The 26,474-nt window shown below is 36.9% G+C and overlaps 2 protein-coding genes across 2 annotated transcripts in view; both read right to left on the bottom strand.

Annotated features, from left to right (window-relative positions):
• Positions 1 to 11,415, bottom strand: part of LOC140229142 (protein phosphatase 1 regulatory subunit 14B-like) — a 41,017-nt gene extending 29,602 nt beyond the window's left edge. Inside the window, exon 1 of the mRNA XM_072309411.1 lies at positions 11,159 to 11,415. Within this exon, the coding sequence (XP_072165512.1) occupies positions 11,159 to 11,372 (214 nt within the window). The 5' untranslated portion in view covers positions 11,373 to 11,415. The remainder of the gene's footprint in view (positions 1 to 11,158) is intronic.
• Positions 11,416 to 22,392: 10,977 nt separating this feature from the next.
• LOC140229131 (late histone H2A.3, gonadal) lies at positions 22,393 to 22,808 on the bottom strand. The gene has a single exon (XM_072309400.1). It carries the CDS (start codon positions 22,784 to 22,786, stop codon positions 22,412 to 22,414), a length of 375 nt encoding a protein of 124 aa, XP_072165501.1. The 5' UTR covers positions 22,787 to 22,808; the 3' UTR covers positions 22,393 to 22,411.
• Positions 22,809 to 26,474: the final 3,666 nt, after the last annotated feature.

Raw genomic sequence — 26,474 nt, 5'->3', positions numbered from 1 at the left:
CTGACAGCCAGAAGTATCTTGAAAATGCAATCAGAATGACAATCTTGATGATATGTTGTACCAACAATCCAAAGGCCAACCTATACTGGTACCATGCTCTTCCATACCACATATAATTGAGTGACGACTGGTCTATGTTAAAGAATTTTTACAAATTTTTGTATGTCTTCATATATGGGGGGGGGGGGGGGGGAGAACTGTGGCGAGTATCAACACATTGTACTTGTTCTTGTTCTCATGCACAAGAAGTATTGCATAAGGGTGAATGGGTCCAAACGCCGTGCCTGGTTGATGGATATTGATCCGAGATCAATGTTGAGGGGGCGCAGTGAAAGGCAATTTCAATCCTTCCTGGCGTTTCAATAGCCCAAGACTCTTTTGTTTGCTAAATTTCAACAATCAGCAGACAAAAGGCTTTAACGTAATCACAGGACAACGTATAATCATTATAAAGCCTCCATATTTTAACCAGGAGAAGGAGCTGCTCAAGTTTGCCTTCTCCACTACACATGACTTGTATTTACATACTACATGTACATGTACTACCACTACACATTCCATCTAGTTTCAGCAGGAATTACATATTTATTTCTTGTATACCATAACTTCTTGGTAACATGTTTGTTTTTGTACTTGGTGATAAGCACAATCAGGGTATGCAATCATGACTTTCTCACTTAAAAAAATTGTAACTTCTAAAAGAATGCACCAACTGACTTAAAAATTCACATGCAGCATGCTCAGACATCAGAATCACATGTGGTAAGACTATAGCTAATTTCTTCTCATTTACTGTTAATTATTAAAGATTAATTACCAAAAAGTCCCCCAAAACCCACGTAATGCGTCAAAAAAAGAGTTTTACAACTTACGTAAAATCAAGATTTGAGGTCCATATTTTAAGTCTACCCCTATGTGTTTGGTATCAAATTAATGGATTTTTTCCTGGCATTGCTTGCATGCAATAAAAAACAGTGGTTCTTTCAGCTGGAGAAAGTTATAAGGTCTGAAGTCCCATCCTGGTAGGAGTGTAATGCTGGCTTATTTTTGTGACATTGTGACCTTTTAACCCATGCTGTACAGCTATACATGGAGAAACAGCTTATTTTTCTGCTTTTCCTGAGAGTACTGAAGACACACTACAATATGGCGCGCTGTTTGCCAATAAATGTTCAGCCAGTTTTGAGTTTTGAGCCATTTTCAAATGCTGAGTAAAATAAGTGCAGCCGTTTTTCAGTATTTTCAGTGAGGTATATCCTAATTTGACTACTTTAAAGAATCTTTTCCCCTTATTGAATATCCTTGTTTTTTTAACCATGAATTGTACATATGTAGAAATCTATTGTGTGAAAATTTTAGCAAATTTGAGCAATAGGAACTTATTTTTTATATTTTTACAAATTGCTGAGCATAAAAAAGTGCGATACACGCCCATGTTATACTGCATGAAGGTCATATGATAAGTGTTCAGTGTTCATATTTCAATGCTTGTTCAATTTCTAAAGATATCATAAGCAAAAACATAGTATTTTGGCTTAATATGTCATTGTTTGAGTGCCACAGCTTGGATATCAACTCAAGTCATCATAAATCTCACATTCATTCTTCTATCTGTGTTTACAAATATGAGAATTGATCCAAACACTGTGCGCACATTCAAGGTCAAACTGTACAGATAATTTTTTAATGAAAAATATAATATCTTCCAAAGTACAAGCCCTAATTTCATAAAAATTTGTAATAATGGCCACTATATGTCTGTTACCTATTCCTGAAAGTTTCGCCTCTTCACTCTTTGGCAAAAGTGAAATATGATAAAATATGTAAAAGTGGTTTTATTTGAATTCAAAATAATGCCTACAAAATTGATCATCCATTTCGAGAAGTGAAAATATGAAATTCATTCATATTTTGTGACATGTCATGGCTATGTACTGGTGGTGAATGAAAGGGATATTTATCAGGAATATCTAACAGGCAATATCAGATGAAAAAAACATTCTCCTTTTTTTTAATGAATTTTTCCAATATATTAGTCATTTCAATGTAATTCGACACCCCTAATTTAAATGCTAATTTATGCGCAGTTTAATGCAAAATTTTGACTCTTTCTTTACATGAAATGAAAATTTGAACACTCAGCTACAACAAACAACAAAAAAGCATTTTCACCAAGTTTTTTCATTTTTGCCCTGTTACACAATTGCATACCCTGATTGTGCTATTGACCACTTGCAATACCTTGCATCCTCTTATACTAGACTTGAATTGACTTTGAACACACGCAAAGTACTACTGGTTGTAGAAGTGCTGGTTGCACTGTAATGCATTGCTGTATTGTGTAGTGCTGACAATGATAAAAATTTTCAACACCATTAACTACAATGAAAGCGAGAATATAAACGTTTTTCAAACACATTCAAAACAGCACTGGGAGCAGACCTCCCAATAGTAATCACAGATCACAGACAATGATAAAAGCGAAAATGCTCCCAAGTCACACCGATATTGATACTGAAAATGAGACTTTAATTCCATGGACAGGATTGTGACAAGGGGAAATACATGCATTGCTTTAGTTTCAATTAAGACTCTGTGTTATTTAGAGTAATAGTATGCCCTGCTACTTTACAATTAGTATGAAAATATAGGACTATTTGGCCTTGCTATTCTGATATCAGATGCTGGCTTCAGGCATTACTTGGTAGAAATTTTGAAGGTCCTCTTTAAAAGTCCTGAAGTAGAGAATAACTACATTTATAATTTGTTTTCATACTCCAAGACATTATTACAGCAAACCAAATTTGCAGGAACTACAGAGAGCACTGACCTAAAAGTGACATGCAATTCAAAAGCAGTAATCTTCCATTACAAACATCCAGATCAAAATAATGTCTTTCATTGAAAAAGATATCAGAAATGGATTATTCTTACAGAACTTGTATGCTCCACAATGGTCAGATCTTCCTAGCTCAATGATTTGTGGACAAAAGAACAATATCCCACAATACTTCTGCTAGTAATAGTAGAAGAGTTGAACAGACGGGAAACTGTCATGCACGTGTGAACACAACTGATAAAACAGCAGCTGACAAAGTATGGTCATTATAAAGTCAAATACCAGATGACTTACTATGTACATTAAATGAAAAACAAACAAACAAACAAACAAATACACAATCAAGCAAACAAGCCAGTGTAAACTAAGTGTGCTGAGTCTGTTAATTTTTGTTTTTGTTTTTGTTTTTAGTTGAAACACAGAAACACAGAGGTCCTCTCTGGTATTGCCCGAGTAGTGTGCAATGTTCTGTTTACCTAAATGCTAGAAAAAAAAAAAAATCTATGAAAGAACATGGAGACCTACAATAATGAGTAGACTATATGCCTACATTTGATTGTGCCGGGGGGGGGGGGGGGGGCAGGGAGAGTGAGCACAAACTAGAAGTCCCACTGCAGGACATTGGACTTTACAGTGCATCCCATTTATGGCAGGTAAACGAATAAAAAAAAAAAGTATAATATCTTTATCAGAGCAACTTTTATCAAACAAAGGAAGAACAACAGAGAGGGAATGTCCCGTTTTATCTCCACAATGGAAGAAAATTATGACAGCGTGCACAACTGGCCAGTTTATATTACCTGTATATTTGTGAAGTTTGGCTGCCTGGAGATAGGCACAAACTGCAGGCACTACTGAGAAGAAGCTTGACTGTTATGCATGCCAAGATTGGCACGATGACAAACCAGTAATGTACAGTATATTACAACATAACAGAGATTGAACAGAGAAACAAGTGAAGTTGAATGTAGGCCTCACAGATCTCACTGCGCTACATATTGATCAAATCCCCGCATTACAGTACCTACAACCCTGCCCATTTTCATAAATCATAATAAAGCCATCACTACAAGCAATTTTGGGGCAACATCTCTCCCCCATTCCCCACCCCAAATGAAATGATTTTATAAGAAACTCATCCCTTGCTGGGACAGTCTGCCTAGGCCTCTAATCAAACACTGAGAGTACATTCCTAGAGGACTACCAACGAGCCATCAAGGTAACGAAGGAGAAGGGGCCCCATGGAAGACTTCCATTTCATCAGCCATGCTGTCCATCTGCAAGGCAGATGCCAAGCAGCCTTCAGAAACATACTCCATAAAAATGACATGTAACATGCAAGTGAGATGCACTCTCATACGACCATGTCTGCACGCTGAAAACATATCTACTGGAACACTCTACACCTACACACTGCAAAAATTCATCTTCACTTTTACACTTTGAGCTATAATGGCATTTTCATGCAGTACTTGATTTTTTTATACAATTTTTCGTTAGACAGCCTTGAATAAAAACAAGTACAATATTGATTTTCTCAAAATATCAGCTATACATGTATCTCCAATGGAATCTAATAATAAGAACAGCAAAAGATTGCTATGCCAGCACAAGGAACATCATGGGGAGATGACTTCACTGTGTAGGAGACAACAGTAATTTCGAGACTCTATCTTTGGATCATCAGGATGAATGCCATACTGAATCAATACCAACATCCAAATGGTCAAAATATTGGTGATCATTTTCATTCAAACTCTCATCAATTTGTTGCTGCTGTTTCATTCTGATCATTAAGGAATTGGTCAGTGGAATAAGAGTTTGTAAACTTCTTTGTTGAACATACATACAATTGTAGTCATGATGAACAAAGAACAGTCCAAGCTCCATTGATAAATGTCCTCTCCAGATCAAAATTTGGCATGGGCTACACGTTTTGACATAAATGGGACACCCTGAAAAATGTGTGTGTGTGTGAGTGTGCGTGCATACATCAATTGTACATGTGACAACTTCCAAAGACTTTTCACACTTTTCAAAGCCACAGAGATAATATAGATTTTATCATTAGCTCGCAGCCACACTAAACCTTTGCTAAATTACTCTGAAACACCATCAAAGCTCATTCCTTGTCTGTACGCTGAATTATTTAGTACAGTAGGTATGATGGTATTAGCAGATGGAGGCTGCTAACATAGGCAGCAAATACAACAAACTCAATTACCCATAACATCAGTGTGATGAAGACTCACTATGAGCCTGGACGTGGGTAATATACCATTTCCAAATTTTAAAAGCAACCTCAGACACTTTTCTTCCAGATTTAAATCTTCCAGATTTAAAGACTTTTTTTTGCCAATCCACACTATTCACTACGAAAACAGCAATATGAAGAGAAAATTTTAAAGACAAAGATCGCTGACAGGGTAACAAGGTATTTCAGCTTATCACCTCCATGCAAGACCAAGAAATCAATTGTTTGAAATACTAATCAACATTTCACAGGAGAACCTCGTGATCTTGAGCAACTGTACGGAGCTTGCTACAAATGTAGCTCTACAGTTACTGTACGATTCAAGCCCAACACTCATGAACTCTCCAGCCCTTCAATGCGGCCTGCCCAGATCCACGCATCATGCATTTGTATAATGCGGAGAAGTGCACAGAATCCAGGTGGATTGCTCATCAGTCGAGGACAAAAGATTGGGTGTCAGATCCCACACTCTCTATTCAGGGCCACTGCCACACCAAGCAGTGCCAGCACATTTTAAGTGAAGTCAAGTGCATGTAACGTTACTATCAAGGATGGCAACTCCATCCATATTATGTTTATATTTTTTCTTGCCTAAAATGTATGCATTGCCTCTCTTGATAGAGGAGTGCTAGAAAGAGAGACAGACAGACATATATAGAAGAGACTGTCAGAGGGAGAGAGAAATATAGCAATAGATTTATGTGCGACTCCTCTGATGTCATAGTCGAAATGAAGTGAATGGCAAGACCTTATAAGAGATAAGAGGTAAATTCTGCCCATGTATAACTTGCTTTCTCCACTCTCTTTTTTCTTTCTTTTTTTCATTTCTTCTTTTGAGAGAGAGCGAGTTCCTTTTGGGAAGCCACCCAAAATGAAAACAAAATATAAACCTTCCCCCCCCCCCCCCCCGAAATAGATTATTATAGTGTAGTTAAAACCCAATAGCTTTGAGGTTAGGGTTATAGTTAGTGTCAGGACAGGGTTAACTTGTATAATATAATGGGGGGGGGGGGGCTGTCTGAAAAGGAGTTCTCTTTCCATCTTTCCTCGACTTACACCATATTTGTTTAATGCTATTTCTAATGCTCAGTACACATTTTTTCTTCACTCTCACTTAAGAAATCATGCCTTGCTGCACAGAAAAAAGGAATGTACTGGATGCTAGCCTACCTTTTTATAACCACTTGCCTGGTCGGGGAAGCAGATTTCCAAATGCTGCACAATACTTGCTGAACATGAATTTTACTTGCCCAAAAAGAAAGTAAGAATATGAGAAAATTATAGAGAACACCACTTCTACGTCAAGGGCTCAATAAAACACAATCATTTGAATGAACAGGTCACACTGATTTGAACACTTTAACACAGTGGAGCGACAAACTTGGTTTGATCAGTGTTGGTGTTGCATTGCATTAGGGCCTCTTCACATAGTGTGATTGTTGGACATTACAAAACAGTCACTGTCTTCGGGCTTCTGTACCACTGACTTCATGGGTTTGTAGGGGGGAAAAGTAAAAGCTAAAGGTGGCTTCAAAATGTTTTGCTTGCCTAATTTGGTCGAGCATTTTATCTCGCTCTTAAACACTAACCTGACCTTGATTTTCACTTGCCCTGGGCCATCGGGCAAGCACTTATGTAACAAACACCTTGACAGAATTATGACCATAAGAAATCTACCCTAATGAGGGAGAACTATCATAGTAGCAATGTCACTTTCAAAGAACAGGTTTCCCCTATAACTGTACATACAATATGAAGATATAATATCAATGAGCATGTGATTACTTTAAACATTGTCATGAGTCACAGTCCTAATGTTAATCTGTATTTTGAAGACACAGTACATATTGGGCACTTTTTAATGGTGGGGGGGGGGGGGAATATTGCTTTGCAAACTTAAATGCTGTATCTCAAGCTTTCATCCAAGTAGATTATATGCATTTGTACAATATTAGATACAATACAATAATTGCATGCATACACTGCAGATGATTGTTGATGTGAACACACATGTAGTGAATACTCAGAATAGATAGAACTGCTTTTCTGCTTAGTATTAATCTGCTTCCTTCAAACAGTGAAATTCTCGCAGGACTTCAAATACAATGTGTGTCACACATGAGTAGGGTGCATGTGCTATCATACAAGGGTGCAAGTAAAAATCGCTACCAGGGGGGTGTTTCATCAACGTTTGTCAGCGCTGACAACTTGAATCACCATAGTATAACAGTCAGTGACCAGAGCATCTCAGCCAATCAAAACCAAGGATTTTGCTGAAATTGTCAGCGCTGACAGTTGTCAGCGCTGACAAACGTTGATGAAACACCCCCCTGGTATGGATCTAGCTGCTACATACAGCCTCTCGCCAAATGAAGGGAGTGAATGAAGTGCCTGACTTGGGTCTGACAAAAGAACGCACTATAGAGGACATGGTAAAAAAAACATATATTTCTAATCCTGTACCACTACAAGATAAATTTGTTTTTTATGCGTATTAGGAAACCTTGGAATAGTTTTAAAAAACTTAATAGATGCATACAGTGTTTATAAAGCTATTGAAACTGGTCTGGACAAGTTTTGGAAGTACAGTATATGTATGAACTAGTATGAACTTATCAAGTCTTAGTTTGATGCCATTCCATGTATCCATGATCCAGCTAATCTGAATAGAGAGGATTAAAGCCTGCATTCAGAATCATCCACAGGGAAAGGCACAATACTACATGTAGGTAAAGACGGTAGGCTTTGACCGAGGGGGCTGACACTACGAGAGTGCCCATCATTATGTTGCTGGAACTAATGGGACTCTAATTCTGGGCTGGGAAAGCATTCCATACCCTAACCATGGCTCTAGCTACAACTGTAGGGAAGGAGTGTTGTTGTTGTTGTTGACTCCTGGATCGTGGTAATTGTATCCTTGGGTGTGCACTGCTCTTGATGATAAATTTGATGATGGAATAATGAAGATCCAACTCTAGAACTGTATCTCCTCACATTTTAGACCTGTATGAGCTCCAAAAACATATATGCAAAGACAAGAGCCAGCCAGGTGATGTATGCATATGCTTGACAACACTTAATTAACTACAACATAGCATAGAAGCTCTATAAAGTTTAAACTAAGGGAAAGAGGCAAAGGACCAGTTCCCTTCCCTCAAAAAATAGATCAAATAATTTAGTTTGACCAAGATCTACTCATCTACGTTAGCCCTGCGTAACTTCGGTAATCATGGTAAACAGGGTGCCTTTTTGCAGCAGGGGCCTTTTCATTTGTTGATGAAAAGGCCAAATCTGGTGCGAGAGTACTCGCTCACTTGCTACCCACTCTGAGCTCTTGTGGGGTCGTAACTCCCACTTTTGTTCTTATTAAACACTCTGTAGCTGATTTATCAATAAGTAAAATTGCCCCTGCTGCAAACAGGAATAATTACTCTAATGTTCGTTGTTAGAGAGGGAAGCGAAAGTGACTCCATATCATAAATTCATATCCCTCTTGGAGTAGACTGCACTAGTGTTAGACAAATCTTCTCTACTCTGCATAGGTCTAGACGGAGAAGAAACATCTCTAGTCTGATAATAACTAGACATTCTAGAACAGTAAATTTGTTATTTCTACACAATTTTGACTCTCTTTTGTTTAGTGTGGGTTGACTCTTTTTTGGTTCCCATTTTATTATCGCAATGAAGGATTTTGGCCTTGAGTCTTGGTAATTGTATATTGTAGTAGTAGTCACTAGATCTACAGTGGTAAATTTAGTATATCATAACTACAAATAAACTTATGGGCATGGGCCTGAATTCACAAAGGTGGCACAAATGAAACCATGGTTTAAACCATGGACAAAAACCATGGAGTGCCAAGTGTCGCATGGAATATTTCGTTACGAAATCAGTCATTTCGTCGATGAAATGATTATTTTGAAACGAAATGACAACATTTTGAAACTAAATGAATATTTCGTCCACGAAATAATAATTTCGTTAACGAAACGGTCATTTTGTCGATGAAATGACCAATTTCGCAACGAAACATTCCGTGCCATACTTGGTGATCCACGGTTTTTGTCCATGGTTTAATTAAACCATGGTTTCATTTGTACCACCTTCGTGAATTTGGGCCAAAGTGTTTAGCACTAGTACCTTGATACCTTGATGTAGTAATCCCTTGAAGCAGCTTGTACATGAAGCTATACCGGGATGAACTCGAACTGTGTGTCATGAGGGGGTGTCATTCAGTGTAGTAGTAGTACAAACGGTAGTAGTATGGTTGAGGGGTCTAGATATCGCGCACGTAAATTTGAAATGCTCTTATAATAGAAGTTATTCTATAATCGTACCTGAATTTCTCAATGAATATCACGAAAAAGCAGAAAAATCACCTCCCAGAATCTCCTGATGATACGATGACGGAGTAGTGCGCTGTCGCCGTTTGTATGTCGGACTTTCTTTTATGCGTTCAATTTCTCGGGGTATGTAAAGATCGCGCAGCTGCCCTCTGTAGTTTCATGCGTGAAAGTGTCTGCCCCTCTGCGGCTGTAACGTGCTCCGGCTTTCGTAGAATATTTTTTCACTTGATATTAAATTTGTCCCTGTTATAAGCAACAGCAGTTTTACCTAACTTGTGTATATTATTGTTATTATTATTATTATATGTGTTATTATTATTATCATTATTATTATTATTATATGTGTTATTATTATTATCATTATTATTATTATTATTGTTATTATTATTATCATCATTATTACTATTATCACCACCACCATCATCGATCATCATAATCATCATCATCATTATCATTTTCATTATTATTATTATCACTTCCACCACCATCATCATTTTATCACTTATTATCATTATTTCTATCATTGATATTTTCATAATCGTTAATGATTTTCATTTATAAAGTTTTCTTACAATATTTCTAATCACTTTAACCAATAATATACACGTAATATAAAATGGAAAAAGTAAAATATGAACATATACTTTGTGTGTGTGTGTGTGTGTGTGTGTGTGTGTGCTTACCCATTCGTCACCCTCTCATTTTCGTCACCCATTTGTCACACTCTCATCTAATTTGTTTTCTTCATATTATGGCCCTCCCCTGTCACAAATATATCACAAGTTAGCGCAAGAAATCACAAGCAAATTCAAATTGAAATCACACTTCAACTTCGATAGACTGAAATATTTATTCCTTTGTAATATTATAATCGTTGTGTTAAAATTTGACTTAAAACAACATTTATTAACAGTATTTCAGCGTAGCTGGCAGCATACATTGTTCTTGTGTATGATGACGTCACGTGGTAAACGATCGATCGAACAAATTACGAATTCTATCGACTACGAACGAGACAAGCGAGACGACACGTCTAGGCTACAACATCCTTAGAACAGATTTTAAGGGAAGGTAGGTTTGCACAAGGTAAAAAATTGGAAATTTAGTGGAAAATTCGTTGGAAATCAAAATTTCTTACCTGCTTCCTTCTCATGTTGAGCGGTAAGTCAGGTATGTTTATTCCATGGGCGTATCGGCAAATTTTGCGCTTAGTCCTACGCGTAATATCGCTTGCTATACGCAGTTACGCTATGCGCGATCATTAGGTCCCTGCGCGAGATCTAGTACCCTTACTATACAAACGGTTAGATCTAGGCATGATGGAATTTACAAATTTTGTAGTGCACCATATAATCTCACCCCGCCCTGCTGGCCCTTGTTCAACACGACAACCTGATTATTAGGTGCCTATAACCAGGAGGTGAATGAAGGCAGGGGATATAAATTTAATCTGTTCTGTTAATGAGCATGAGTGTTGAATTGACTGTTGTTGCTGTTTAAGTTTAAATCAAGGGCAATCCAAATCAAGTTCTGCACATATTAAACGCAAGTAGAAAGGAGCATTAGACTCGTTGCACGACACCCCATGCCATGCCTAGCCATCTATTATCTATGAATAATGAACACTGCATTTAGTGTCTGCAACGAGCACGGCGGCAGGCGCAACAGGGTCCATGTCCCTGGCTGGCCCAGCCAGTGGCGTCCCGGGACGGGAAATACTTGCCTCGCATTCGTACAGCTCTCGCAGTTTCTCGTCCATCCATTCCTCTATATCCAGGCGAACTCTCATCACTTTGCGGTCGTATTTACATGTGACATTTTGCTGTTTTCTCCTCGCCCTCTCGTCTGAGATGACATTCTTTTGGGAGGCTTCTTCTCCGTTCGATGGAGCAGAAAAGCTAACTCGGTGGTTTGAAGAATCTGTGCTCGCCATTCCTAAGATTTGTGTTCAGGGACTTCTTCACGTTCGTTTACAAGCGAGCTAGCTACATTCCACAACACATGGCACAGAGTAATACACTAGCTGTTACAGAGTGTACAATGTAATGCACGTAGCAGCACCGTAACACAACTCGCACACATACACACACGTATAGCGTACTGAACAGCGAAGACAATCGAAGATCAAGACGTTCTGCCCCCTCTTTCAGGTCATAGTACGTGCGTCATAGCAGCGAAGTCTCTGTGCGTTGAGGGAGCTCGTTCATATTCCTCGGGTGACTGATCAATGTACATCATTACAAAAGCTAATAGCAGAAAACTTCCCTTGAAACTTCCTAGATCGCTTCCCAGAAAAAAAAAATGAAGAAAATAGGAACTCCGGTATTATTCATTGCCATGATACAACAAGCAGCAATGTATTTGCAACATATTTGAAATCGGAATAGCCCTTTATGACATCATAATTTATTTGTTTATTCGTGTCTACATTTTTTTTTTCCATTCATTTAGGGCCTACATGATGATGATGTGTTATAACCTGTATACTTGGGCTTACTGATACTTACTTACTAATACTTAAATTGATTACTAACGTCTCAAAGGTCCCGATTACCTTTGGGAACAGTGATCTAAAAAATTGTCAAGATAAACTTATGACATGGGATTGTGTCTGTTGTACCACAAGAAATATCCTATCGTATAAAATTTTTGCGATAAAGCCTAAAATGTAAGGAGATATCGGCATATTTCTCAATAAACTGTAACTGTAGACGGTTTAGTCTGGAAGAATTTTTAGTATAACCATTTTCACATTTTGTATGTTTAACAATCGATTTTACCGATTCAAATTTATACAGTGGTTGTTTCTATCCCTAACTCACATTTTAGAACTATTTTAAAGTACTAATGCTGAGTTTTTGTTTCATCTGCAAATGGTGAATTATGCCTTTAACTTCAAGTTCATGTTATTCATTTTGTTTATTTCTAATTTGTTGGCGGAGGTTACATTCCCGACAGTAATTGAGGGGCCACTTTGAGTAGTGAACGAGTGAAATATGCATAATATTATAATACGAGGAAGAGGAGGTGGCGGCGATGCGGGGGTTGATAGCACTGGCCGACATTGTGCTTCAATTTGATAATAAAAGTTCAAGAGACTTTAAAACAAACTGCAATGAAGGATCAATATTGTGTTAAATGCAAAGCAAAAAAAAAAACCAAAACCAACAACAACAACAACAAACAAAACAAAACAAAGCAAAAACAAAAGCAAAAACAAAAACAAAAACAGAAACAAACAGACAACTTTCTCTTCATTTTCTCTTCTAAATATGATTTCTCTCAAGCCCTTCTCTCCTTCTGTGAGGCCTATGTGCACCCTTTTTTTTCCTGATCTTTAAAGATTGTTTGTCCATTAGTCAGTGTCATGACTAACGCATGTTTTATGTAATATGATACGCATAGGCCTATATGCTGAGCTGCTCGACATAAAAGGTAATTGTTTAAAAATGTTTAATTCATTACAATTCAATTCATTTAAATCCGTTCGGAATTTTCTGCATTGAATATAATCATATATATAATATATACAGTCATTCTTCTTCTTTCTTTCTTTTTTTTTTTTCAACGCAAGATTAAGGCATGCAGCGTGTACTCGTACACCCCAAACATCAGCGGGTACAATGGGCTCGTTAATAGACTTGTTAGTGAAGAAAAGAACACACAGCCGATTGGGAACTACTCGGGATATATGAATGAGACAAAAATGATCTGACTGAATTGTGGTACATTACGTATTGGGAATGTGAATGCAGAGGACTTTATTAGCATATAGCTTGAAGATACGACAGCCTTTGATTGAAAGACGGAGAGAAAAAAAAGCAACCTATCATGTGTACTTATCGAAAACAAAACAAAAGAAAAAAAAGAACAAGCCATGCAGATTGTCAGATATTCTGGCATTACATTGCGACTACTAACAACAACAAAATACTGTTTAGATACAGTTAGTTGAGTGTGGTGAGTGCTGGTGCAAGTGAATTAGCCAAGCAGGAGCGGTACGAGGTGCCTTTCTCAATGTCTAAATTTAAATAATCAATGTTTAATAAAATAGTTTGTTGTAAACAGACTTGACGGGAGGGACAAAAAACATAGAACTTTGGCCATTGTATGGTTACTGTAATCAGATATCGATCAATCCCCATGATATGACATGTAAAAAAATTATGCTTTTTCATATTTGCTTTAGAAAAAGTGATAGGCCTATTACGTACATGATTTCATTCGTTTGGGCAACGAGAATTCCATTATCCGGTCCGTGGTGTCAGATGGGCGAGAAGTATCTTCGGATTATTCAAAAGACGAACGCACACAAGTTATTCATTTGACAATTTGCTATATAATTATGCACCCATTGGTGAGGTAGAGGTTTTCCCTTTCTTCTCTGCAACCACGAGTTTTATTATAAAAATAAGAATGAGGCAATGAGGCATGACTCACAAGTTTCGCATTTTGTAGTGTAGTGATCTACCCAAAAGTTTCTCTTTTCGTCTCGAGATCCAAGTGAGATTCATTTAGAAATACATGTATACACTTGAATGTGGTTACTATTGATAATAGTACACATTAACTTTATATATATAATACGATATGATATAATATAATATTATATCATATTTTGTTATATTACATTATATCATATCATATTATATCATATTATATTATATCATATCATGTATAATATATGATATGATATGATATGATATGATATGATATGATATGATATGATATGATATGATATGATATGATATGATATTATATTATATTATACAATAGAGCACATCAGTGACAGTCTAAAGAAGTTCGGACATTCCGCTATGAATTTTCAAAGTTTCTTGTGCTGCCATCGCTGCTTGAGAAGACTATAAGCAACACTTTGTGACGATGGAAACGATATAATATAGAAAACATAAAGAAAATTCAACACATTTTCACTTTCTAGTGAAAGAGCACTAGACTTACCTCCTTCAGAAAGCAGGGGAATAATAATAATCCTTAATTATGCCAGCAACAAGTCGAGTGAATGTAGTCCCTACTTTTTTTAATGAAATTTTTGTGGAATTTAATTGCTCTGTATCGTTTCTCATACGCAGTGTCACGAACTGTAACTTCGTCTTTTATCCAGCGATGGTTGCATCAAACTTTTCAATGGATTGTCCGATTTTCCTAAACTTTCACTAACGTATTCTGCTAATCTTGCATGCTGATGCATTCACTCCACACGTAGAATACACGTAGAATACACGTACGTCATAATATTTATGGCCTACAGATGGCGCCAAACAGGATATTATGCGGGTACAAAACCTATTACTAGTATTAGTAGATACAGCATGAAGTGCATGGTATATACAAAAACCTTTCTTTCACTCGTTTTCAAAGCGACATAATAAGTACGTACAGGATTGCCCGACGTATGACAATAATTATGGAATTCATGTTCAAACAATGTCATGAACTTGCCCAGAGCAGATGACCAGAATGGTAGGCATATAGGACACTTAGGGAAGTATATACATTTCATAATAGTTTGCATTTATAAGAAAATTGTCTATCAACTTAGCCAAATATACAGACATATACTGTCAAGTGGATGTGCTGGCAAAGCACCACTTCACATAATAATCATCTTATCACAATAATATCCGGGCAATTATCTAGGTGATTTTACAAACCAACATGCTTGTTGGAAGGCTCCCATAGTAGTAGTCACAATAACATGTATGCCCCACATCTAATTACATGTCTGCTGGTGCGCAAAGTGGAATCTTATTGCCTTACGGACTGGTCTGATGCCCATCATACCACTGTACCGCAGGTTCAATACATTATACAGAACGTTTGTCTTTGTTGTAAACCTATGTCTATTTAATGTTTCTCCTTGATAATGTAGCTCCTACAATCCATTCCCTAAGAAGGTTATGCTATCAATCTATTTGTGTAAGGAACAACATAATATAGGCCTATATAACAAAAATTACAAGCAAGTATAGTTTGTTTGAGGAACGACAAAATTCCGGTGAAATAATACTACTGTAATACGTCACGTTATCCCGTCCATACTGAATTTTGAAATACCTGGCATAGACTTCATACGCAGGTCACCAGTTACCACAAGTAACGGGTTATAAGAAAGATATGTCTTATATCCCTAAATCTATTCTATTAGGTTTGTGTAAGAACCTACAGAGTAACGATTGTTCTATATTAGCATTTTAGATGGATTCAAGAATACTGAGTGGCTATTAATATATACGGCTATGTCTATAATATTATGAGGAAGTGAAAATAATTTCATTGCAATTGCACGGAAGAAAAAAAAGAAGAGGAACGTTACAGTGGAAATACCGAGGTTGCACACATTTTCACAAAATTGTGATATTGGTCACTATAATATCGTGCAAATTGGATAGGTGATGATATCACATAATCTCATTTATTATAACTGAAGTGACATTATAGCCTATAATCAATGATGTGCATTGTCTTGCGCATGAATCCTATAAAGGACTAGGCCCTATATACTATTCAAATAGCTACGGCATTTGTAACTATAATGAATAAAGGAGTTGCGTATCTAACCATCATCCGGTTTTTGTCTGTTTTTGTTTGTTTGTTTGTTTGGTTGGTTGTTTTTTTGTTTTTCTTTTTTTTTATAGATACGATTTCAAGGGGGCTGTAGGCCCCTACTTACTTTGTCAACCCCCCCCCAAAAAAAAAAAAAGTAATAGGAGATTTGCGAATATATCGTTCATGACTCCATTCTGTGATTGTGGCGGAAACTTTTTTGTTTTTGTTTTTTGTAAGCATGTGAACAATGAAAACTAATTTGATGTTTCCTTTTTCTGACTTTACTGGAATTTTATAGCACCGTTTTTTTTTCTTTCTTTTTATTACAAAATCAACTTGAACACGGAGTATAATAGTGCGATCATTTTTTCGCGCGCGTTTATATTGACAGTGGACTTGCAGATGACAACTACTAGTACATAATCACATACTACAGTAGCAGTACTGTACTACATGATTGTAGTTAGTATAGTCTACAACAAAATACGGGCGACTACAGTTTGTGCAGTGGCAGTAGCAGAAGTATTAGGTGACCAGTCCTTTGAATCACTCGCCTTTTTCGCTCTTGGCCTTGTAAGATGAATTTTGCTTGTTTTTAATTCCGCGGAACCAAATTGTATGAAGCTGTGTTATATATAATGAAGCAAAAAACAAAACAAAACAAAAAACAAACAAGAAATAAATGGCGTGTTTAATTGTTGTCCCTAGCATGTTGCATGAAATATGCGAAGATGTCCACATCGTGATAGTGCCCTCTTTTATTCCTTTTATAGGCTACGATTTTATGCCTCTGCGAAATCCAGTTATACCAGAGACACTTTAAAAGGGATGGCATAGTTTCGGTTGAGATGGGGCTTCAGGTTTTTAACGGTTTTTTTGATGATTTATTATTCATTTATTTTATTTTATCTTTTGGTAAGACGAGAAACCTGCAGATGTTATGAAAGATCACAATTCTAAGAGGAATTCAAAGTTTATTGTCTAAAATTGGTTGTGAAATGGCTGAGATATCCAAACAAAGCAATCCTAATTTAAAACGATGGAACCCATCTTTTATTAGGATTGCTTTGTTTTAATTTGTTTAAGGCTATACTTTGTCTTTGTAAAAATAAATCAACCTTTTCAAAACCGATTCTAGTTAGATATATTTGTCAAATAAACTTCAGGGGCGGATCCAGAATCCCGTAAAAAGGGGGCCGCACGCGCTCCTTTCAGTAGACGGCGAGTTGTCACAACATTGGGGTGTTCTTAAAATTTTCTGTAGATTTTGATTTTTTGTGCTACATCAAATTACCCCTATTTTGGGGGTGCTTAACACGAATCCACCTGTTGCCATTTTTCAAACCGACGTCTTCAGCGGTTGCCATGGCAACGAAGAACGTGTATTCTTCATTAAACATCATAAAATCATGCTGTAAACACCAAAATGAGTCAATATAAACATCTCTTTAATCAAATTAAAAATCACAATTCTTATCATGCCATGGTTACCTCATAGCAACGATGGTTGCCATGGTTACAACTATTTTTCAAGGAAATAGTGATATTTTCATGAAAAAGCAAGAAAATATGACAAGATCGAGTGGAATATTGATGGAACTATACTATCATGATTATCAGCTTTTTTCCCACTATGTTCCTTACACGAATACATGTTGCCATATTTCTAAATACATCTTTAGCCGTTGCCATGGCAACAAATTATTTTCTTTACAAGAACATGTATTCTTCATTAAACATTATAAAAGATACTGTAATTTCCAACAGATGTCAATATAAACATATTTCTTTGATTAAATCAAAAATCACAATTTCCGATTGTCACAGCTACCTCATAGCGATGACGGTTGCCATGGTAACAGCTATTTTTAAAAGAAAATGATTTTTTTTTTTAAATCAAAAAGCATGAAAACATGAAAAGATTGAGTAGTTATTCATTAGTAAGGTCCTATTATGACTATCAGATTTTCTTTTTCACTATGCTCATCCCACATTATTATCGTTGCTATGGTAACAACATGAGAAAAACTTTCTTTTATAGAAAGAAGAACTGTTTCATTAAAAAGGAAAGAAAGAATGAAATAAACAAATGATAAATTTCTGTAAAGTTTAAATCTTTTGTGCTCTTCCCTCTGTTTTGGGGATGCTGAACAGGAAATGCATCTGTGGACATTTTTCTAAATGACGTCTTCAGCCGTTGCCATTGCAACAAATTATTTTCTTTAAAACTTAGAACTTGTGTTCTTCTTTAAACATCATGAAAATATGCTGTTAACACCAAAATGTGTCAACATAAACATGTCTATTTAATTTAGTAAAACATTACAATTTTCCAATTTCATGGTTACCTCATAACAATGACAGTTGTCATGGAAACAACAATTTATTACAGAAAAATATTATCTTCATGAAAAAAAAAATGAAAAAAAAAATGAAAAAATGACAAGATTGAGTAGCATATTTATAACAAATTACTAACACTTTTTTAACTATATTCATCCCACATCGTCTTTGTTGATATAGCAATAACATGAGAAAAACTGCTTTTTAAAGAAAAGAATAGCGTTAATCATTAGATAAGGAAGGAAAGGATATACCAGACAAAAAAACAAATAAGTAAAAACACAAGAGTTTAGTCAACGTCCTGAATTTCTGATCACATTGCACCTTCAAAACCTTAAATATCCGTAATAATGGTTAATATTTAACATGGTCGCCATGGAAAAGCATCAATTTGAAAAAAAAAAGAAAATCTTCAAGAAAAAATCTTGAAATTATGGCCTAAATTTTGAAGTACTGTATTACAATAATGAGCAAGACTATTAGCCATACATAATTCTGCTCATGGAACATCATTTCTGTTCCTAGGGCAACAACTTGTTAAGGAATAGATTGTTGTTGTTGTTGTTGATTTTTTTTTAAATTAAACACTACGAAAATTGATTTTTTTTTTCTTAAATGACATACTTCTCCTTTCTGGGAAAAAAAAATCATGTTGTTGCCATAGCAACGATAATAATGTGGCATGAACATAGTGAAAAAAAAAACCTGATGATTATCATAATGATTTGTAATGAGTATGCTACTCAAACCTTTCATGTTTTCATGCTTTTTGATTTTAAAAAAAACAAACATTTTTTTAAATAGCTGTTACCATGGCAACCGTCATTGCTATGAGGGAGCCGTAACAGTCGGAAATTGTGATTTATAATGTGATTGAAGCGATATGTTTATATTGACTTATTTTTGTGTTTATAGTTTAATGAAGAATACATGTTCATTTAAAGAAAATAATTTGTTGCCATGACAACGGCTAAAGATATGTCATTTAGAAATATGGTAACAGGTGGATTCGTGTTTGGCACCCCCAAAATAAGGGAAATAGCACAAAAGAAATCTCACTATACAGAAAGTTATCACCTACCACCGTATTTTATTCCTGCTTTTCTTTCAATCGCAATGCTTATTTTTCTTTAAAAGGTAGCTTTTGTCAAATTGTTGCCATAGCAACGAAAATGATGTGAAATGAACATAGTGGAAAAATAAGCTGATAATCAAGATAGTAATTTATGATAAATATTCCACTCAATCTTGTCATATTTTCTTGCTTTTTCATGAAAATATATTTTTTCTTTATAATTAGTTGCTGCCATGGTAACCGTCACTGCTATGAGGTAACCATGACACAAAATTTGTATTTCTTTAGATTTGATTAAAGAGGGTTTATAATGACATATTTTGGTGTTTACAACATGTTTTTATGATGTTTAATGAAGAATAAACTTACATGTCCTTTTAAGGAAAATAATGCGTTGCCATGGCAACGGCTGAAGACGTTGGTTAGAAAAATGGCAACAAGTGGATTCGTGTTCAGCACTCCTAAAATAGGAGAAATAGCACAAAAAAATCAAAATCTACAGAAAATTTTAAGAACATTACAACTCACCGTCTACTACAGTATTTATCTTTATCTTTATCTTTTTATTTCTTTTGTTTCAACAGAAAATAAAGTGGGGCGCGCACCCGGTGCGCTCCCTCCTCGATCCGTCACTGCTGCTCTTTAATAAAGTGATTTTTAAAGGACAAGTTCACCTTCACTAACATAAGGATTGAGAGAATGTAACAATATTAGTAGAACACATCATTGAAAGTTTGAGGAAAATCGGACAGTCCGTTCCAAAGTATGAATTTTTGAAGTTTTTGTGCAGTCACCGCTGGATGAGAAGACTAACTACAGTGTATGATGTCACAAGCGTACAACAATATAGACTAAGGAAAATATAAAGAGAATTTCACAAAATTTCATCTTTTGAAAAAAGTACACAATCCCTTGACTCGTTATTGACATATGTTATGGGTAATATTATTCCCATTGCCTTTAGAAAGAGGCAAGTCAAGTGCTCTTTTATTATGCGAAAAAAGTGAAAATATGTTGAATTTTCTTTACATTTTCTTTATGCTGTTGTACTCATATGACATCACGAGCCTTAGTAGTCTCCTCATCCAGCGGTTCCAACACAAAAATTTTAAAAATTCATAACTTCTGCATCGACTGTCCAATTTTCTTCAAACTTTCACTGATGTGTTCTATTAATATTGCTGCATTCTCTCAATCCTTATGTTTATGAAGGTGAACTTGGCCTTTAAGTATCGAGTACAGTACTGTATCTCGCAATACTCTACCATCCATTTATTAAAATTTGGGAGAGGGTGGGGATATCCTCCTCCCCCCCCCCCCCCACAGAATGAATATTATGCTGATTTGTATAAAATGGCATGAAAGAGAGGGAGGGAGATGGGTGGGGGCGAGGGAGATTGACAATAACAAACAAGAGAAGGCCCAACGTTAGGGAGAGAAAAAGGTAATTCCCCCCTCAAAAACAAACAAACAAAAAAAATATAAACATTAATTATCAAAAAAAAAACAAACCCCAAAACAAACAAACCTGCAATTTGAATTTTTAGACCTGAGGAGCAGAAAGATAAAAAAAAAAAAAAAAAAAAAAAAAAGATATTTAACACGTTAGTGTTGCTGGTTGCGTGATCAACTAGATAGCCTAACCGGTTAGGTGTAACTTATTTAGATCTAGGGCCTATGTTGGTTATACCCCTAACCCCGGACGCATGTTTGGGGTCGCCACAAAGGGTGCGGTTACAAGTTAGACCAGTGTCTTTTGGGAGAAACCCAAAACAGTTTGAGGAAAACTATTCAATCTGGTCAAATTTATTATGAACTTTATAGTAGATTTGGATTATTCCAATGCGCTGCCTTTTCTGGTAATAATGAGGCCTAACGAATAGGCCTACACGTGTCAGAAGTTGAACGTTGAAAATGAGGTTTAGAACGTAGAAGAAGTTAGATCTAACGTTTAAAATAGGCCTACATCTAATCTTTACCATGCACTAACGTTAGGTTCCTACTCACTAAACAACAATAGGATCTGTACCGTTTATACTCTAGCCTCTAACGTTAGAAGCCGCTAGTCGAGTTGAAATCATTGATTCTGCATAGGCCTAAATTGTCTAATTATACATGTTATATGGTGACGTGAATATAGCAATAATAACACCAAGGAGGTACGAAGATCACAAAAATGTATCAATTCAATAATGGTAGGGTCAAGGTATTCAGAGAAATGCTTAACGTTACATCACATGCTTTCCCCTAATTATAGACACCAGGCCTCACCGCTTTGCCCTTGTTCATGAGTCTGCTTTGAAAAGAGAGGGAGAAAAATGATACACTGACTAGACCTCTAACGTTAACATGTAAAATAGATAGGAGAACCCCCTAACGTTAGATTAATTTATCATTTTCTACCGTAGAGAATGAGGAGGAAATAAATAGGGAACCCTGAGAGTCACCAGTTTCCCCCGATACGCGTCGCGGGGATCACCGGGATATGTTCCGCCAGGCCGCGCCAGGCCAAGGAGGTCTCACTCTCACCTCCCTAAAAGTCCCTGGTTCCGCGGAGAGACTGTCTGGCTTCACGGATCCCATAACGACATGCCTGTAACGGAGGAGAGCTCAAGAGCCGATATCTCAAAGTAGGCTAACGTTAGGCCTAGATATATTCTAAATTTTGTTACATCGGCACATACGAACCTTACTCTATAGGGCCTAATGCGTCTAACGTTAATAGAGGGTTAGAACCCCTAGCTACCTAAAACATCAGTTGTGGATTCTAACAAGTTATACGCTACCTAGGCCTACACCAACAAGCTTGGCTTGAGTAAGTTGGGGGTCTCACTACTGAATACTGTGCCTTATCTGACGTTAGTGATTGTTGGTTTACAATACGATAACATTAAAAGCCATAGAAAAGTGAGATAACTTCAGATTCTTTCTTGAGTGAATGGTGGCTCTGAAAAGAGCCGTTGAATGTACCGAAGGACAAGTATTTACTTGGCCTTGGCGGTCTTCTTGGGGAGAAGGACCGCCTGGATGTTGGGCAGAACACCTCCCTGTGCGATGGTGACTCCACCGAGAAGCTTGTTCAACTCTTCGTCGTTGCGGATGGCGAGTTGAAGGTGACGGGGGATGATCCTCGTCTTCTTGTTGTCACGGGCAGCATTGCCGGCCAACTCCAAGATTTCAGCTGCCAGGTATTCGAGGACTGCAGCCAAGTAGACGGGGGCTCCAGCGCCAACACGGTTGGCGTAGTTGCCCTTGCGGAGAAATCGGTGAACACGGCCGACTGGGAACTGGAGTCCCGCACGGGATGATCGGCTCTTGGCCTTGCCCTTAGCTTTGGCGCCCTTACCACGTCCAGACATTGTTGCTTTGTGTAGTGCTGAAGAGATTCAGAAACTGATAGCTTCGGAAGATGTCGTCAACCCATTTATACTCACCGCGCGGATCCAGTGAATCAGTCTGATTTCCTGACTGTCCAATGAGAGCGTTTCAGGAAGTACTGTGACCAATCGGAGCGTGCTTAAGGCGGAGCTTTCGCGGGAGCGAGCAAATTATCATAAATTTACATACTACCGCCAAATTCAGATTTAGTTAGAACGCAACTCTGCGAATATCTGGGTGGCGAGCCTGAGCAGTGCACAGTGTAGCATGTGGATACTACACGGTGTAAAATAGGACAGAGTGTACAAGATAACACGAATCCCCCCTAATGTATGTAACGCCGCTCGTGCTTTGTACGAATCAATTAGTTAAAATCTTTCTCTCTCGTGTTTTCTTTTTGATCAGCATTCTGCAGTTTACAGTACATTATTGTATTAAATAAACCAACTAAACTGATGAGCGAATGTATGATCAGTAACAAAATGAAGTAAGAAAGTATTTTTTATATCACGATAATGTGTATTTTGCTTAATAAAAGTAACTAGTAAACAGCTCAGTACAAGGTTTGCTGAGTTAGAGGTGTAGGTAGATCTACAGTGATAAAAGACTGAATTCTTGATTGCAGCAACGATCGATGAAATATTAGCGCACGACAGCAAGACTCTTAACTCGCGATAGGTAGGCCTATACGGACATCTCCAACATTTGTTTTTTTTTCACAAACTCTTAAAGTGTAGCCTACAGTACAAGGTATGATACTTTCAAATTTTCCTGCCCTACACAAAGAAAATAAGTTAAAATTCTTAATTAACTGACTTCGTGAAACACCCTGGCTAACTCTGATTTCTCTGCATCTACTAGCCCTACTATGAGTAAGACCTAGTAAGTACTTGGTGAAAGCCGTGAATGACATGTAGGCCGGGTCACAACACTTGTGAACTTCTGTTTCTCATTTCGATCGCTCGATCTTTAAGCGTATAGAATTTACTTGTTTGTTTTTCACCGTTTTCTGAATTAACCCACCGTTTTATGTTGTGCAATTTAGTCATAACACAGCCGTCATTTCTGGTTTTTAGTAAAGGATATCTCATTAGCGGCGGATCCAGCTACAGGGGGAGCATAGGGCACGCGCCCCTTAATTGTTAAAACAAAAGAAATAAAAAGAAGCCCCCCCCCCCCTTTGAGGAATTCCTGGATCCGCCCTTACTAGTAATAGGCCTTCAGCAAACAAAACTCTTCAAATTTATTTTTTTTTCTATTTTTTTTTTTTTTTGTGTGTTGGGTGCCTTTTTATATCATAATTATGTAGGCCTACATCTATAATTGAATATAATCACAATTAGGCCTACATATTATCATATGAAATTTACAATATATTTCAAACTTTCCTAAACGCTTTTCCAAATTCTCTACCCGGTGTTGTACATTGATCTGATGACACCAACACAAACATTTCAAGAATTTATCTCTTTTCACTTCTGAGATATTTGCATAATAATACATTAACAGTGAGTCATGTCATCAATGTCCGTGTAGTCTCCTAAATTGATTTTTTTTTTTTTTTGTGCAAAAAGCATATACTCATTGAAATTAATTTTGGTTGTAAAAGTTCACTTTGTGATAAAACTCTTTTCCTGCTGGGTAGTTTGATAATATCAAATGTGTATGAGTGAAATAACATGGGTTTTCACTGAATTACTTGTTCTTAATAACAAAAAGATTAAAAATATAGTTTATAATTGGATCACTCACACAGTGGCCTTTACAGTTTAGGGTTTATTTTGAACGTATTCCTCCATCGTAAGTGACGAATCAAATTTCTGTATGATCAGTTTCCTTGATGAATAGAAAATACAACAAAGGGACTTCCAGAAGTCAAACTCTGTATGGTGTCAGGTAGGCCTATAAAATATATTTTCTGCAGTACGAAATGATTTTCTTCTTTTGTTAATGAAGGGTCCTGATGACTCCTACTTAATTACTACATGCATACCTACCATGAGTACTAGTACATCATGGAGCTACTACTATTACTTGGTTGTCTTACTTCAATGTAAGCAATATTGTGCTGTGTTGCGACAACACGCTCATTGCTTTTCGGTGCTTGCATCAAGCAGTATACTGGTAGATACTCATTGCTTGAATATGGCGCCGCTGCACTGCATATTGAACAGCTACAATGTACACTGTGCCTCTGTGAATGGGTGGTCACGGTCGAAATGACTGGACCAAAGAAAAAGCTTGTGCGCCTCGATCGGCTGGACTGTGAACAAAGGGCGCGGTCACGGGCAGATGAATGCAGTCATTACATTGCCCTGATTCTTCTTCGTCTCCCCCCCCCCCCTCCTTTTGTGTGTGTGTGTGTGTGTGTGTGTGTGTGTGTGTGTGTAGGCCTACTTCGAATATTGCATATTATATTACATTGTATGTTCTGTGTGAGAGTCACCAAATAAATTACTGTATTGTTTGTTCGCATATCTGGTTGTGAGCGAGCATACTAGTAGGGCCTATTGAAGCTAACCAAACGAAAACAAACGCGGGAGTCGCTGCAGGAGGTCAGAATTTGATACAACGTAGGTTTTTTATTTTTCTATTTTATTCTTCTTTTTTTTTTGGGGGGGGGGGGGGAGAATACCCCTTGGTGTACCAGCTTGTACATGTTTTACGTCTATTGCACCGCCAGTCTAAAGGAACGGGTTACTGTGATTCGCTGCTTTTGGTCTCGCTCACAAAGCATAATGAAAGGATGATTCCTAATTTGCATTATGGCGCTTGTTTCGAAAAATTTTGCCGGGAAGGTACCGAGCGGCGCACGTAAGCGGTGATACGTAGGCGTATAGGCCTTCTCGAGCGAGCGTGCGGATCCGCCTGCCGTCATATAAATAGCAAACCAACCGAGTTGTCCAACATTCCTCATTCCAGTTTCCACTTCCATGGTTCGCGTTCGTCTGTTCATCACCGTGCGGATTGCTCCCCGCGCCAAATTACTATCATGATTATTATTATTTTAGTTGTTTAGCAGTGGAATATTTTTTCCTTCGTACTGAAAAGAAAAAATATTTGAGTGTAAATCTCTCTATTATGATATATATATATATATATATATATATATATATATATATATATATATATATATATACATGTATATATATTCAATACTGAACGAAGCGCCTACCACCGACAACAACGATCCCCGCGCCACGTATGCTCTTCTCGGCATCATTTACTTTGCAGATGAAACAAAATCCAGCTTTACTGGTGCTTCCAAATATTTCTAAACGTGAGTTAGGGATAGAAGCAGCCAATGTAAAATGTTAATCAGTATAATATGAATGTTAAGTAGGCCTGTTGTTAAATAGCGTATATAATAACGTGAACAATAGTTAGGCCTATTGTCTTTAGAATAAATAGTCTACAGAGCACAGTTAAGCCTAGAATTTGTTTGTTTGTGTTTTTTTTTTTTTTGGAGAAAAATACTGATATCTCATATTTCAGGCTCTATTGCGAAATGTTGATGTGGTAGGATCTTTTGTGACACAACTGCCCTACACGTAAATATCACTTGTGATAACTCGGAACATTTTTTAAATCACTGCTCCAAATGGTAAACAGTAGCTATAGCGTTCTACCTTTGATTAACACCTGGTATTAATGAACGTCATGACTGAG

Source organism: Diadema setosum, chromosome 1 (assembly GCF_964275005.1).
Source record: "Diadema setosum chromosome 1, eeDiaSeto1, whole genome shotgun sequence".
Lineage (NCBI taxonomy): Eukaryota > Metazoa > Echinodermata > Echinoidea > Diadematoida > Diadematidae > Diadema > Diadema setosum.
The sequence above is the reverse complement of the archived record's forward strand: the minus strand, read 5'-3'. Positions and strand labels throughout refer to the sequence as shown.

Bases quoted from the DNA above. Each gene is read 5' to 3' on its own strand.
- LOC140229131 (XM_072309400.1), bottom strand. From the start codon at position 22,786: ATGTCTGGACGTGGTAAGGGCGCCAAAGCTAAGGGCAAGGCCAAGAGC.